At 45.7% G+C, this 16,092-nt stretch overlaps 1 protein-coding gene across 1 annotated transcript in view; it reads right to left on the reverse strand.

The window, feature by feature from the left end:
* Positions 1–15,769, reverse strand: part of ubl3a (ubiquitin-like 3a) — a 31,921-nt gene extending 16,152 nt beyond the window's left edge. The window contains exon 1 of the mRNA XM_084564609.1: positions 15,056–15,769. Within this exon, the coding sequence (XP_084420735.1) occupies positions 15,056–15,082 (27 nt within the window). The 5' untranslated portion in view covers positions 15,083–15,769. The remainder of the gene's footprint in view (positions 1–15,055) is intronic.
* Between the last annotated feature and the right edge of the window lie 323 nt (positions 15,770–16,092).

The raw sequence follows: 16,092 nt of genomic DNA on the forward strand, positions 1-16,092 counted from the left end.
TCTCCTCTCTTCTCCCTCTCCTTCCTGTCACGAGCAACGTCAGCTGTTTCCTGCGCTTCGGGCGGCGCTGGGCCTGACAGCTCCCTGCATCATTCCCTTCTTCCCGTTTACGTACAGATAACCCTTTAATCCGTCAAAACCGCCTCTCCTCTCTCCAGAAACAGGTACTGCTTCCTTTCATGCTGTCATCTCTCTCATCTCCTTCACTCCTTCTTCTCTTGACAACTCGTCTTGCTCAACTCGAGCGCGCACACACACCCAGGGCCGCATTCCTCCCTCTCCCTCTCCCTCTCGCGACACCCAATAGGCGTCTTTGATCGCGCGTTCATCCCATCGCCTGCTCTACGTGATCGGGGCTGTCACGAGGAGTTACCTCGCACGCCCTTAATCCTCTGTAGAGGTAGAGGCTTCACACTCTTAAAATGGCCACACAACACCCAAGGGTTGAATGTGAGCCATGCCGTTATTAAAGCAGACTATTACCGACACAGCGATGGGACAATGTGGACGTGGAAGACATCAAAGACGCCGTCATCCAACGTTAATGTGCCATTTGAAGATGACGGCGCAGGAGCTTATGGTGACAATGACAGCAGCCCCAGCATAAAGAAGGAACATAATACATTAATTAATGAGCATTAGCAGAACTGAAACTGCAAAAATGTATTGTTTTTAGCTTTGAACTGTGCTTGCAGCTTCCTCTTGTGTTTAGGAAAGCTAATAAGCTGCTGGTGTTTTTATTTACCATCTAGGTTTTAGAGCGACACGGTCCTTCCCCTTTTCTTCTTGGTAAGAAGGTAACTTAAAAGAGAGCATCTCTAACCGTTAATTCAACATGCATTTAACATAATTTGTGTGGATTTAACATCTCCAATGTTCTGATTTTTAATTTAAGGTCCAGAATGAGCAACAAAACGGTTTTAATCCCGTTTTTAGGATGGGCTGAACAGGTGTACAAGATTAGCATCTGGTTATATTCTGCGCTCTGACATCGGAGGAGACCACAAGTTCCTCACAGCGATGCATCAGCTAATGCTCATGCACATATTTTACTATTTTCAGGTTGCATCGGAATAAATTAATCACGCCTAAACTCTATATGAGTATTATTATTTTAAGTATTGCCGTTACGATTAATACTTGAAGAAGGATTAATACGTTTTTCCCGCGGGATCCTTAACATCTTAACATCAAACCACTCGTTCCAACTCTATGCACATTACTGAGACAAATAAAAGACCACACGTGCATGCAGGCTTAACCAAGACAGCATCAGCTCTAGGCTGGTACACTACACACTCTGGTAAAAGTACTGACCGCCTTCTGTGGTGAATTACCTGTGAGGTTTAACACATCCCGCTTACGACTTTACAGCGACCAAAGGTACAATCGGTTAAAAATTATCCGCGCGTGGGAGGCCGTGTGCCACATTTTTTTTTTTAATTACAGAGTCAAACTGCTGTGCTCTCCACAAAATGAAATAAACCTAGCTTCTCAGAATAATAACAAAACTACACCCAAGACTTTAATAAGCGTGGCATACATCTCTGCTCGAACCGGGACAAGCTCCGGCAGCTGGACTCTTCCCTACGTCTGAGCTTTTTCCACATCTTTACAGAGTAAACACAAGGAGCAAGGGGTATTTGTTTCACTTGAACATTTCCATTGTTTTTTCAAAGTGACACTCCCCACTGTCTGTGAGCATCTGTAACAGCTTAGGAGGCTCCTTCTGTTCCCATATCAGCAGCGAAAAAAACACTTGCAGGGGAGAGAAACGAAACTTAAAGGCGAAGTGAGACGCAAACACAGGGAGCAAGCGGAAGAGACAAACTGAAATAGAAATTTAAGAGCTGGAGAAGAGGGCAAAGACAACAGAGGTTTGTGTCCCGCAACGCCGCTGAAGAGGCGCCATGGCGACGAGGTCTGACGCTGTAGAGGGCTGTGGAGGAAACGCTGACACTTCTGGAGGCGAGCTTGAGGGGCCGAGGTAGGTAATGAGAGAGCCCCGGAGACAGAGTGTCACAAAAAAAAAAAAAAAGGGAACAACAAAGGTCACAGAGAAAGGCAGCGAGAAGAGGATGTGTGAAGGTGAACAAGGCGATAAAATCCACTTTGGTGGTTTCGTCATCCACCCGCTATCTTGTGGCGTACGTTTTCACACACACACAATCGCTACAAACGCCTGCCGGGGGAACTGCGGTGGCTCTGCTTTTGAAGCAGGGGGCGAGACGTGAAATTGCTCTTGTACGCTTCAATCGATTCTCATACCTCTGTCAGCGTCTAGACTGCCTGTCCCTCTCTCCCCGGCTAAATTCAAGGCAAGGGATGCGACAAAGAATGAAATATCACACTGGGCTGCTAAAGCTAAAGCGTATCTGTAGCCGTCGTCTTTGAGCTGAGCACAGCAACCAGGCAGTGAAACTATGCTTTCACCGGTTGACCTGGAAGTCAAAAAGTTCGCCGGAGAAAGCGCATCTGGAACCGATGAGGATTTCTGCAAGATGGATGTTCGCCTCCGCGGAGATTCAAACCCCACATGCTTTTAGTTCATCGGCTAATAACGTCACACTCGTTCTCAAGACACAGTGGTTGTGCGCCGGAGTGCGCTTCACCCCATGCGCTTGTCAGATGGTTGAACAGCTTCAGAGAGACGAATGTTCCGTCGCCCTTTGAAACGGTCAGTCTCCGTCTCCTTCACAAAGCCAGCGCTGTCACTTTCTTTTTTTTTAGTGTGCATGTCTGGGAAATCTATGAATGGGAAGATGCGCACACTAACAACAATGCATCTTCCCTTTATGTCTGCTGGCTTGGAGCGTGGCCATCTGGAACGTCTGTAAACACTTCTGCCTTCTCGTGAGGTCGGCCGGGACTACTTCTCCTTTTCCAGCGTTGCACAAAAGTAATGCTTGACGACTGAACAATACACAGATTCACAATGCCTCTGGACATCTGTGTGTACCTGTGGACTTGGATCTGATTTTCTAGATGCATCAAAAATGGACTAAAGTAGCAGATAAATGTTTGTTCAGAAGCAGTTTTAAACATTATCGATTCAGCAGATCCAGGGTGGTGGTGGTGGCGAGTATTGTGTTTATAATCTCATGTTCTGTCTGACTAGCTCGAGCAGTGGGAGAACCAGTTACCAGCAAACACACAAACCCTAAAAGGCCAAGGTGCCACATGTCGGCAGGCCGCCGGTTTGAAGGGACCACACAGAGGGTTGATGATCGCTCATGATAGCAGTGGAAAAAAACAAACCTCCTGTCCTTTACATCTCCTGTCCTACCATTTGCTCTGCGGCAGCCCCGTCTGCTCGCACCTCCTCCCCTCACTCACTCTCCTTCACTTCCATCCCAGGGTGTCTCACCAATGTGACTTCCTCCCCCGTGCTTTCCTGCTCACCCCCCTCCTGCTATGTGAAAACCCTGGAGTCATGTAAAGCATCCCCGTGTCGGTCTCCCCCTTCCACCCACCCTCCCTCCCTCGCCGAGTAAACTCCATACTCCGCTGTGACCTCTGCCTACCCCTCTACCCCTCCTTTCCTTCCTCCTATGTCTCTGCGAACCGAACCCGCCCCCATCCTCTTTCCTAGGTGGTCTTCCCAGCGGTGTGTAGTCGGTGCCCCGCAGTCGGGATTAGCTTGATTTGTAACCTTTCAGCTTGTCCTTTTCATGCGCAAGCTTTTCCACGCGCTTTTTCTCTTTTAATTCTTCACAGGTAAATTGATTTTATGCATTCTCACATTGCAGGATTTTTCTGGCAATAGATGAATAAAACTATCTTTTTTTTTCTGCTGAAATTAAGAGTACACGTTGCTAGAAAAGTACTAGCGGCTAATTTAAAGGGCGAGCTGACGTCACACGTGAGAGACATCAGGGCAGAGAGAGTGGATTCGGCACGGAGACAGCAGTTATATCCACAACGCTGCATTTTCTTTTCTCCTTCAGAAAAGAGCTCTGCCCTGCAGTCACAACTCACGTGATGCTGAGTGTGTGTGTGTGTGTGTGTGTGTGTGTGTGTGTGTGAGTCGGGAGAGAAAATGCGAGCGTGCATGTGTACGTCTGAGAGGGAAATGGGCAAATGCAGATAGCTGGCGAGCTAAAATGCCCTCTGCGCTGGAATTTACCAGATGGTTCTGGACGGAAACCGGGAGTGCCGCTGAAGCGCTGCGTTTCCTGGGCATGTTCAGGGAACGGAAACCAACGCAGTCCATGTGAAATACTAAACGTGAGCATTATTCCCACCTTGTGCCCCTTTTGCAAACACAACAATAAACTAACACTGAGCCTTGCACTGGCACGCAACAGACGCGGAGGCTTGCAAGGCGCTGCAAAGGTTCGTGCAAAGAGCCGGCTCATTAGAGATTACGGGAGGATGGAGACATTACCATACAGTCCTGTATAATTTAATGTTATCTAATGAAACAGCCCTGCAATAAAGGAAGCTGCAGTGAATGTTATCTGTGTGGCGCCTGCAGTGCTGCTGGAATGTGCACGTCTACGATCATTTGTGGCATTAGATTCGCTGTTATAGCCATTATTTCGTAACAATTTCTATTATAATGTGTCTGTTCGCGACACAAGCTACAGCCAGAGTGATTGCACAAGCTAATGTCACACCTCTCCATGGAAATGAGGCAATGCAACAATACATAATAGGTATTAGTTAATACATCCTTTTCGTTTTTTTTTTTTTAGTTTTTTCCGTCACCGTTGCCTTGCCAGAGCCTCCAGACTGTGGTTTTGCTTGCGTCGTGCACAACAGGAAAAAGGGCTTCGGCGGTGAAGACGTACAGTTACACAAGCAACAACAGGAAGGAACAGGGCAGAGACGACGGGGGGGAGGGGAGAGGGCTGCAATCAAGATCTCTGACGAACATTGTTTCACTGCGAGGCAGCAACGAAGTGCCGTTTAAGGGGGGGGGGGGGGGGGGGGGGGGGCGAGCTGTGCTCTGTTACATGATCATAATAAAGATGTTTGCTTGCACGTATATTCCTGAGGTTGCACATTCATAAGCTTACTGAGAACGGTGCACGCCGCAGTTTCGCTGTTTATACAGCTCTGTGACCTTTAGATTAAAAATTAAACAAGGCTGTTGCTCCTCGGAGCGTTTACGGTCTCAGCGAGCTTCAAACCACGCTGAACTGTAACTGTACTGAGATCAGCTGACGGAGAAGTCCGAGCCAAGCTAAATGGAAGCCGGCTAAACTTAGCTAAAATGTGCCAGCTTCGCTCACCCGCAAGCCTTTCGAGCGTTCGAACCCGCTAGCCTAGAATACTGATTTAAGAGCTGGTGAGCGCTGCCATAACCGTATATTTAGCCAAATGATCTCTGGCACCGAGGAGCCACTTCACAGAAATGTGTAATTAAACTCAACTACAGGCCGATTTCTGATGTCCTCCGCGTGAGTCAAAGTTCTGCTGCTTCCCCTCAGATAAACCATTGTTCCTCATTACCAGAAACCGAGAGAAAAAATATAGTCGAAAAGCCCTCAATCATTCTAGTCCAAGGTCCAGTGCTTCATTACTTGCTCGCTCGCTCAGATAAGAACCCACACACACACACAGAGAGAGACAACCCCTGCCGGGATCATTAGAGATATTCATAGTCAGAGTCCTCCATAGCATTCAACATGCAATGACAAATTTGTGCAGGACAGCGTGAAGGCCAAATATACCCTCTCTCCATGCTCTCTGTGTTCGCTGACAGCACACACTCGCACAAAACCCTCCTCTGTGAGCCCTAGCTTTAACCCTTACGCGACCTCTGTTCACCATTGCATCTTGTGCGTGTGCGTGTGCGCGTGTGTGTGGGTATCCTAACATCAGACAAGATGCAAAACGAGGCGGCTCATGTTCCCGTTTCATCTCTCATCGTGACAGCCGTAGGAAATGTACGCTGCCAATTTTCTGTTACTCCCGTCGTTGCGGGTCACAAATATACCGTTACATCCTGTTCGACACGAGCCCGTGTCGGCGTTTGGATCACAACCCGGTGTAGGATTAATAAACAGGAGGCTGCCTCGGTGTGTTTGACGCGAAGGACGCCGAAATGCAGCGAAGTCCAGAGAGCGCGGCGTGAAAAATGAGCAGGATTACCGGTGTGGCGAAGACGACGTCGGATTAGGGCAAACGTTGCGCCCTCGTGTAGAAGTCTTGTTTGTAATTAATCACAAAACGTGAAAGATTAACCGATTACAGAAACCATCATCGCCATGGGAGACAGTCAAAGCATGCTGCTCCCGAGCCAGGCCGCGTTTGGTTTGTGTATAAACGCCTGTCAAGAGTATTTACACTGGGGAAACATGAAAAGGGGGATCCTCTGACTGACAACCACGATCGAGTAAAAGTCGGCGTTTAAAGGCACGCGCGTGACGAGCGGAGGCCAGCGGATCCTGGTGGAACATCCAGTCGGATGAGGCTTGACCTTTGGATGACTGCTCGGCGGCTCACATCTGCCCTGTCTGGGACCCGAAGAGTTTCAGCACTGACCCTCTAATTCCCCCCCAGTACAAAGTATGGGCTGTCTGACCGACTGCCCTGGCACATGGCGTTCAGACATCAGCACAGATTTAAGCACTGATCTAGAAACGGAGGCCTGTCCCAAAAGGTATCAGGAGAGAGGGGGACGCGTACACACTCGCTCGCTCCCTCTCACACAGTCTGGGGCTGGCGAGGCAAAGCTTTAATATAAATGTCCCCTCAGCTGGAAATTGTTTCCAGTGCAGCTGAAAGGCTCCTTTTATTGAGCTAGTCAAACACCACCCTCCCCATTCACTCTTGCTCCTACACACAGGCATCCACACACACATAGGCACCCTCTTCCTATTCAACATTTAGACCTACAGGGAAATACAGAGCGTTTTTCCGTGTCACTGCTTGTGTTTTACATTTATTTAAATTGTAAGTAGGGAAATCAGAGTTCCACGCCTTCATGTAAAGTCCCATAACGTCACTTGAACGTCAATAATAATAATACAACTCTATTATAAGATCTTTTGAGTTTCTTTACGCGTGCATACGTGCGCATGGTTTTAATTAGAAACCGATCATTTAAAAGGAATCAAAAAGCTTCAAAGCCACTTGTGTCACCTCAGACAGCCGAGATAGCTGAGCGAGAAGTTACACAGGCGAACAAAATCTCACTCTTGTTTTGAGAAACGAGACTTTCTAAGTATAAAGACGTCTTGCTTGGCTGCTCATCTTCCGTTTTTTTTGCATTACTCTGTCACCCTTTCTCAAAGCAAGTTTCCCTTCCCCCTTTTTCAGTTTTGAGGCCGCTTTAATTTCTTCAATCCCAAGGCGATTCGTCTTCTCCTTTTCTTTCTTTTACCCTTTTTAAAGCCGCTGCTTTGCCCATTTTGTCTCATTCAGAGCCAGAGGTGGAAGACACCAGGGTCGTGTCATTATTTCAGGGTTTGTGGGAGGTTTTAACGACTCGTGGAGGAGTTTGCATTCATGCACGTGCATTTCTCCACCAGAATTGCATCTGTGCCGTCGTGGAGAATAAAAAGTGGTACGACACAGGCTTCTGGCTGGCTAGTCAGAGTTAACAGAGGGATATGAGGGGCCAAAATGGTGCACTGCCAAGAGGAGATGCACAACATCACGGCATGCAAACAATGGCCTTTAGATGCAGCTCAGATTGTGCTGGGACGCGGAGCGAAAAGTAAACCAGCGTGGGTGTTCCTCCACTTGCGACGCCAACAGCACATCACACCTAACAGGAAAAACAGGTCGCACCCGGTTTCTCTATGCAAATGTGCACATCCATAAATTGTCAGACAAAAAACACACACGCACACACACACACTTCAGAAGCGGCTACAAGCGTGCAGGGTCTCGTCAGGATTACTCTGTCGTGTTGTTCACGCTCACACCTACTCATTTATGTCATGCTCCTACTGTGCTTCAGCCCTGAGGCGTTCAGTGTCCAGCGTGCGCGACTGTAGGTGTTTTGCCAGATTCTTTTGCATCAGCAATGAGCGCCGCGAGGACAAGATGCATTCTGTCGCTGTTACGACACAAATATTGAGGACAAAAAGCTGCTGATGGAGCAGCTTGAGACCAGAAGTTTCCTCTTTAAACTGCGACCTCAACGACATCCCTCGCAAGACGACTGTACATCTGTTGGTTCTTCACAGGCCGTTTTTCCGTGAAAGAAGAAGGATCCCAGGCCTCAAAAACGTTTAAGTAGCTCACTGCATTCCTAAAGCCATACCTGCTGAAAAGAGGGGGATTTTCTAGCCGAATAAGTCCTTATCCCAACACGCACACACTGACTTTTTTTCCCTTAGAAACCCTCTGGGTTTACTCGCAGAACTATTCAGTCCTCTAGCCGAGCTGATCAGAAAGGCAAACCCACAACAAAAGAGATCGAGTCTCTCTTTCAAGCCAGAGTGGCGAGTGGAGGAAATCCAATCGCTAGCGTCGCCCTGAAGATTTTATCTGGGCGGGTTATTAAAAAAGTTTTTGCTTTCAGGAATCTGTACGTGGCCTAAATTATCAAGAACAAATTATCTGCGGCAAGAATCCAAGTTGATGCAGTATTTTTAATAAAAAAATAACTGACAGATGTCTGTAAGTAGGACAAAACAATTCTGTGACTGGCATCTTGCGTTGTTGGGTGTTTTGGCTTCGTGGAGCCTGCATGTTCAGGCATTAGTGTTTACTGTTACGTGTCAGCTGTAGCCTGGTGTAGTCAGACTCATGTCTTATCTAAATATCTTGTAACTCACTACATGGATTTCATGACGGGGCATGTTTCAGCCAACACAGAGAACAAACTCCTCTGTCCTACAACCAATCAGAGCGATTAATTATGTGATCTACAGTAGGGATGCACTGAAATTGCTGCGGTTTGTTGCTTGCACGTGTTGTTTCAGCGATAAAAGTCAGAAAATCTTCGGCCCGAAAACTGAAAATGCACTTTCGGTCAAAATTTTATCGCTGAAACAACACGGCCGAAACAGGATGTTGTGATGATACAAGCAACAACCGCAGCAATTTTTCAGCCGAAAATGGCCCAAAAGTGCATTTTCGGTTTTCAGCCGAAAGATTTTCGGTGCATCCCTAACAGTATACTTCTCCACAGATGACCTTATTGTTGTTAACTGTTTTTTTACTGTCAACACCTGTTACAGCAGACACAATAGCGTAATCCAAACCTGTCCGTTCTCCATGTTGTTGCAAACTAACTCAGATGACATGCATGACTATGTCGATGACTCCCCCCCCCCCCAACCCCCGACAGCTGCTACCAGTGCCACTCATCCTTCACCCACTCTCCTGTCCTTTGTTAGCGTTGTGGCGTCGGCACACAACAGGAAAACTATTCAGGTTAGGCTGTAAACACCGTAGCTGCCGTATGATTATATGCACCGCATGTGCGCATGTTCTGAAAACCAACAGCGTCGACAGGTACGTAACGCGAGACACGTGCAGCAGGCGACACACGGGACGCACATGCACAGGCGCATGCCACAGCGAACACAAACATAAGCACAAAACTGTTACACAAGCGATCAATGGACGAGCGGTTCTCAATAGAACGTCCTGTCGGCGTTGCAGAAGTGCATCAATACAACTGAATTAACTCTACACAATCCCGCAGCCCTGCTGGACATATACATCGACAAAAAGCTCCGGCAACACCAGCAACTGTGAATGCAAATGTAAAAAAAAAAGGCGATTAGATCCGCCTTGCAGAGTCAAACCGCGGCGTCACAGATAAACAATAAAAACACTATCTAGAAACAAACAGGCTTATGCAGCTGTTCGCATCCATCAGATTATGGCCTAAATGTCTTCGAAGTTACTGGTAAGCAGATCAGATATTTTAGCCGCTGTACAGTCCAATCTGTCAGTGTCGCCCATTTCCTGACGAGCTTGAAATTGATACGAATGGATCACGACTCGTGCACCTTCAGAACTGCCATCACAACTTTCCATGGCTCTGCGAGGCCTCCATGTGACAGTGTCAGAGTCAATACATCAACTGCTGCGCCGGGGCCAGATGATGTAATCCTGATCTGTGACTCAGACCGGCAACACATGGCATCGGTAGCGCACACATTTCCACGGACGTGCTTCACCCAACTGCCGCTGTCAGGACTCGGTGGTGTTCTCTCTGCCTGCGAATGTGCCAATCAAACCACTGCCTCCGGGTGGAGAACGCCCGCGGACCTCCCTCCGTCTCCGGCTACCCCGCGTCGTAAATGCTGAGCTCTGCTCGAGTGGGACCGGGGACGCGGAACATTTGGATTCCTCGCCCATTGTTCCTCCGTCCGCGGCCACGACCACGCCGCTGACCTCTGACCCCTAACCTTTAACCTCCCGCTGTGTGTGTTTGTGGGTGCATGTGTTTCTGTGCAGCCCCAGGGGTCAATGTGGGAGTGAACTATGAACTCCTTTCAAAGCCACACACAAAGTTAAGCTGCTTTTAGCCACAAATACTGATGCAGGCAACAAAAACATCCACAGAGGCAAACTTTACAAACACACAGTGGCACAATTAAAGCAAAAGGATTATAGATTAACCCGAGGGCTTTTTGTGGATTAATCAATGAGTTGATTGAGACAAATTTACAATTTTAAACTTTTTCCTTCTAGTTTCCCGCGTTTCCTGGTTTCTTTCAGGCTTTTACAACAGCACACTGTCGGCCAAGACATTATCTTTTTCCTCAAGGAATTTACGAATAACATTTTATACATTTAATGATTAATCAGCCAGCCAAGTAAATTATTGACAGATTAATACATTTTTTTTTTTCTTGTTTCCTTGAATAACAAAGTACAAAGTCGAGATATTTATTGTAGGTACTGCTGGCCACTTTTATTAACAACGTTTATATTCATCAGATACTAAATACTGCAGTTTGTTGTTTGAGAAAAAAACTGAACAACGTCAGCTGGCGTCCGAAGGATTAAAACCCTCCATCCTTCCTCCCGGTCCGCTTGAGTCAGGCGTGTGATTGCCACCTCCGACACAAATTAACATGTTCTCGCCACAGCACAAATGACGGGGTGTCTGAATACTACCCACTGAGCGTGTGTGTGAGAGTGAGTATGTGTGCTAGCAGGCTTTATTTTTTATTTTTTTCCACACAATCTCATATCTGGGTTACATTTGTTTCTGTAAGTGAAAACCAAACCGGACCGGGAGGAGAAGCTGCGCAGTTGGGTTAATTAAAAAGCTAAATAAGCAGCTCGTAGGGGTCTGTAGGAGCCGTTAATTTAATGTTTGTCATGTTGTGTTCGGTTGTTGATCTTGTGACAACTTTGTGTAGCTGCTCCGATTTCAACCCTGTCTTCTGTCTCGATTCTTAATCCAAAGCTGTGATTGATTTACGAGCTAAAGTTGTTACTAATGATCCTTTTCAATTGATTGAAGGTTAATCTTATTAAAAAATTACTAAAGTTTGGTCAAAATATTCAGTTTAATAAAAAAAAGAAACCAGAAATAGTGACATTCTTGACGTTGGACCACTTGATCTCCTTCATTTTTTTTAAATAATATTCTGTCAATCAAAAACAGCCTTCAAACAGCCTTTCCCTCTTCATGCGCTTGTCTGCGTAGCTGCATATCCCTGTCTCGTCTGCTGTGCTGGGACATATCGCAGGCGGCGATGTTTGAAATTCACTCCCTGCTCCATGGGACTCGGTCTCGTCTGCCGCGGCGTACTCATCCAGCAGGGCTTATCTGAACCGAGGCGCTTTATTCTTCTTCTTCTTCTGCTGCTGCTGCTGCTCCTGCACCTCTCGCTCGTCTCTTGTTGTTACAACACACATACCTGCAGTGCTCCCGCTGCTAACTCACACGGGCATCCAGACCTCAGAGCCGAGCGTCCCACTGTTGCCATGGGGACCGTTTCGACCCCGTCAGCGCTTCTGAGGGCTACCCGGAGCGAGGTAATTTGCCCCCTGTTCTCCGTCCTTCACAGTCCTTCTATCGTTCCTGCCCCTCCTCCTTTTTCACCATTGGAAGATGGAAAAAAAAAAAAATCCCATCCTCCAATCTCAAGAGGCATGACTATTCCTTCTCCTGTTCTTTCTCTCTGATTCATTCACCCACAGTGTTTGGCACCGGCAATCTCCTCTCCTCCTACTCCCACTCCCACTCTATACAGCCTTTATAAGTATGTGTGTGTACACTTGCTTCTTCCATGGGCTGAGAGAAAGAAAGCTGGGGGGGGGGGCAACGAAGGGAGAATGTGCATCTGCTGCTGATTTCAGCCACACAGGATCCGTTAAACGCTGATAGCTGATATTTCCCCAAATTTCCTTTGGGAATGCAAGGAGCCAATTTGATGTATAGATTGAGCTCCGCCACAAAGGGAAGCAATTGTTCTGAAGATTAGAAAACCTGAAACGTCTTACTGATGTGCAGAATTTGACCTTTATGTTTCTGCTGCAGGCATGTTAACAACAGGGGCCTGGGGCCAACCGCTCTGGAATGAATAAAACCAATTTAAAACGAGGTTTGAACGTAGGCGGCTGAAAAACATATTACGAAGAAATGAACTTTATGCCCAACCCTTCCGATAAATGATGCAATCATAATGTGATACTTCCCCCACTGGGAATTTCTCTGAGCACAAATCAAGACTCCAGAGCTGAAACCAGTTGGCAGGGATACCGTTTGTTGCTCTAAGAAACTTCTGCAGACGGCTGGCGACTGGAAACCAAAGTTTCAAGTCCAAATTGTACCTACTTTTCAACTAATTGGCTCGTTGAGGAGGGGATTAAAAAAAATGTACTTGGCTCTGTGACTTTGTTAGCCTAAATGATATGAATAGATATGAAACCAGCTACTTCAAAAGTCCTGTTGAACCTGAAAGCTATCAGGGCATCACAACACATGCCATGTCATGTTGGTTGTTGAACAGTGACATGAAAGCTGCCATTTCAATCAATGCTGTTTCACAATTTTTTAACAAAAACCTGTAAGTTGGACCTAGAAGCCTCAAATAACTTTCGTTAGCTCAGAGTTGTGATGGTTGGGCTCTGGTTGTGGTCTGTCCTTCCCGCTACTGAAAACCATGGGTTAATCCCGGAAGAACGTTGACGTAGCACTTCTCTTATTTTGAAAGTAGCGCAAGCAATTGTCTAACCTGTGACACTTTGGTTGGAAACGACCATATTGAGTAACCAAGAGATAACACTCGCAACTGTAAAGTTACCCATAAAACTATGACATACAGTAGAACCATAACACCACACCTTTTATGAATGTTCTCCAGCTTCTGGTCATTGCAGGCCATAAAATGAAAAGCTGACCTCATGATTATGTCGGTAATCCATTGGAATTCCTTGTGATGTGCTTTTTTTAGATGCTTTGGCTCCAACGTAGCACAATCTAACTTCCTCACAGCATTATCCCTACATCCTGAGGACACAGTGGACCTGCTGTACCAGGGGATCAGCTGAACTTGGACAGGCAGGAGCACAGGCACAGCTGGGATAGCTGATCTCTACGTGGAGGGGGGACATTACGTGGTTTATCCTCTCTATACATAGACCTGGAGGTATTCTTAGAGCAACGGTGAACTAGCAGCAACGTGTAGACATAAAGCTGCCAGACAGAGGGGAAATATCACGCCTGAGCCTGGGTAAACCCAACTAAATGCATTTTATGCACCTTTTAATTTGTGGAATTGCTTAGCCACAAGGGGCTGATATAAATCTTTATGAAGTGAGCTCATAATAAACACCACTGGTGAGCTGGTGTAAAACAATTCAACATGCATTACGAGGACAGTGATTGAAAGGGTATTGGCAGGTGATGATGACCGCAGAGCAGAGGTCATAGTTTGCTTACGTTTAAAGAACAACAACGTCGGACGTCCCGATCAGTATCAGGGCAGATCCAGGGTGATCAGATCGGCTCGGCATCAGGCTTCAGCCAAGACCTATCTTTTGTAGTTAATTATTTTAGGTCTGCCATTTTAGGTCAGCCATATAGATAACACTGTCTCTGCAGTGTCTTATTCCTCTTTATTGCCTCGCAACAAAGCTGACAAAAAATTAAAAAATAAACAGATACACTCTTGAAACTTACTCGAGAGTAATATTTTTTAGTCTTACATGGTTTAAAATGTTTAGAGCGCACTAATGGAGTTTCATACCAGGAGGGAAAACACACTGGGAGGCAATGGCTGTGTGAAACTGAACAATGTAGTCAGCAAAAATGTACACAAGGTATAGCTTAACACCTTGTGAACAGATTGAGAAGGTAGTCTAGTCCGGGAAATCCACAAACCCAAATGTATGTTTTAAAGGTAAACTGAAAAGGTTCAAGAAAGTGCTAATAGGCTTTAATATTGATGGGAGTCAATGGCTGCCTAAAACTGTACTTTATGTACTTTAAAATAGTTCCAAACCCAAATTGAATGTTTTTATGGTTATTTTTCAGTATTACTGGGATGTAAAATGTTGAAAGCTCACTAATGTTTGAGTTTCATACTAAAGGGAGTCAACAGCTACATGAAACTGTGATGTGTACTTAAAAAAAAAAAAGCCAGTAAAACTTTAAAACAATAAACCTGTATGAAATATGAAGATATCAGTTAAGTTAAACTACTTTCTCCGTCTAATCCGGGAGATCCACAAACCCAAATGTATGTTTTAAAGGTATTTTACAGTAACAGAAAAGGTTCAAGAGTGTGTTAATAGGCTTTAATATTGATGGGAGTCAACGGCTTCCTAAAACTGTACTTTATGTACTTTAAATTAGTCCCAAAGTCAAAGTCTTTTTAAAGGCTATCTTATTTTTCAACATGGTTTAAAATCTTGAGAGCTCCCTAATGGGAGTTTCATAGTAATGGGAGTCAATGGCTACGTGAAACTGTAAAATGTACTTTAAAGTTCCTGTAAATCCACAAACCCAAATCGGTTCATTGTGTATGGGTATTGTTCTGTCACAGAAGTGACAAACTAATGAAACCTGAGGTATCAGCCTTAGATACTCAAATGCCACCCTGCTCAGCTTGTTGGTCAAACATCTGAGGAAATGAATGGATGTAAATGTAAATGGTAATGAGTTTTTTTCTCTCACCATGTCCGCTGGGGTGCTGCTCGTCATGGTGAAGGTTTTCCAGGTACTCGCAGGGGTTCACACTCACATACAAACACTGTCACAGACACAACACGGACCCAGATATTCCTTGTTTTCCGTGTCCACGCAAAAAACCTCCCACAGGTTCTGTTTATAAAAATAAAAAAATAATAATAATAAAAAAAACACTTCCTTGTCGTAGAGCCTGAGAAGACAGAAATGTATTTATCCCCGGTGACTTGCTTCTCTCTCTTTCTCCACAGCCACAACACTGAGGTAGTCGAGACGTCTTATAATGCCTCTTCCTCTATTGCACAATCATATCGTTGATAATTCCGCACACGAAGCGGTAATTTCAAGAAGTATAATTAATGTTAGTGGGGTTAAACTGTGGACCCGAGGGCCTCCGTCGACCCTCCAAACATCAACAGTATCCTGCTTTAGAAAAGGTGCCTACGCCATGCGAAAAAAAACCCAACACTGCTGGCACATCCGGACACGGATCTTTTTCTCTACTGGTGGAAAAAGAACAAAAATACAACAATATCCGCGGGGCTGAAGGTTACCGTCCTCTGATGAACTCAAAGACGGACGGCTGGTCGGTGGAGAAAAGGCGTCGCACGGTGAATTGTGTCGGCCCCTTCTCTTTAAAACGCGTGTATGATTGTTGTTAATGTTACGGACTGCACTGCTGCTGTACCTTCACGACCCGTTCAGCTGTCATCCTGCCTCCAAACCCACGTCAAGCCAGTAACGGACAAACTCCCGGAACTTCCGGTTATGCTTTTCAAAATAAAACCCCCATTATAAAATAAATACGAGGCGAAAATTTTTTGAAAATTTTTGTTTTTAATTTTTGAATTAATTCAGAAAAAAAACAATCCCAATTTATCATTAAGGGTAGACTGGTGGTGTAAAATGCTAATTTCATTTATTTTAAATTAAATTTTCAACTGTGCAAAAATTATTCTTTGCAGTATCAGGAGTGGGACTGAATACCGTCTCAAGGTGATGCGTATTAAGCTTACAAATAATGA

Source organism: Chelon labrosus (assembly GCF_963514085.1).
Source record: "Chelon labrosus genome assembly, chromosome: 17".
Lineage (NCBI taxonomy): Eukaryota > Metazoa > Chordata > Actinopteri > Mugiliformes > Mugilidae > Chelon > Chelon labrosus.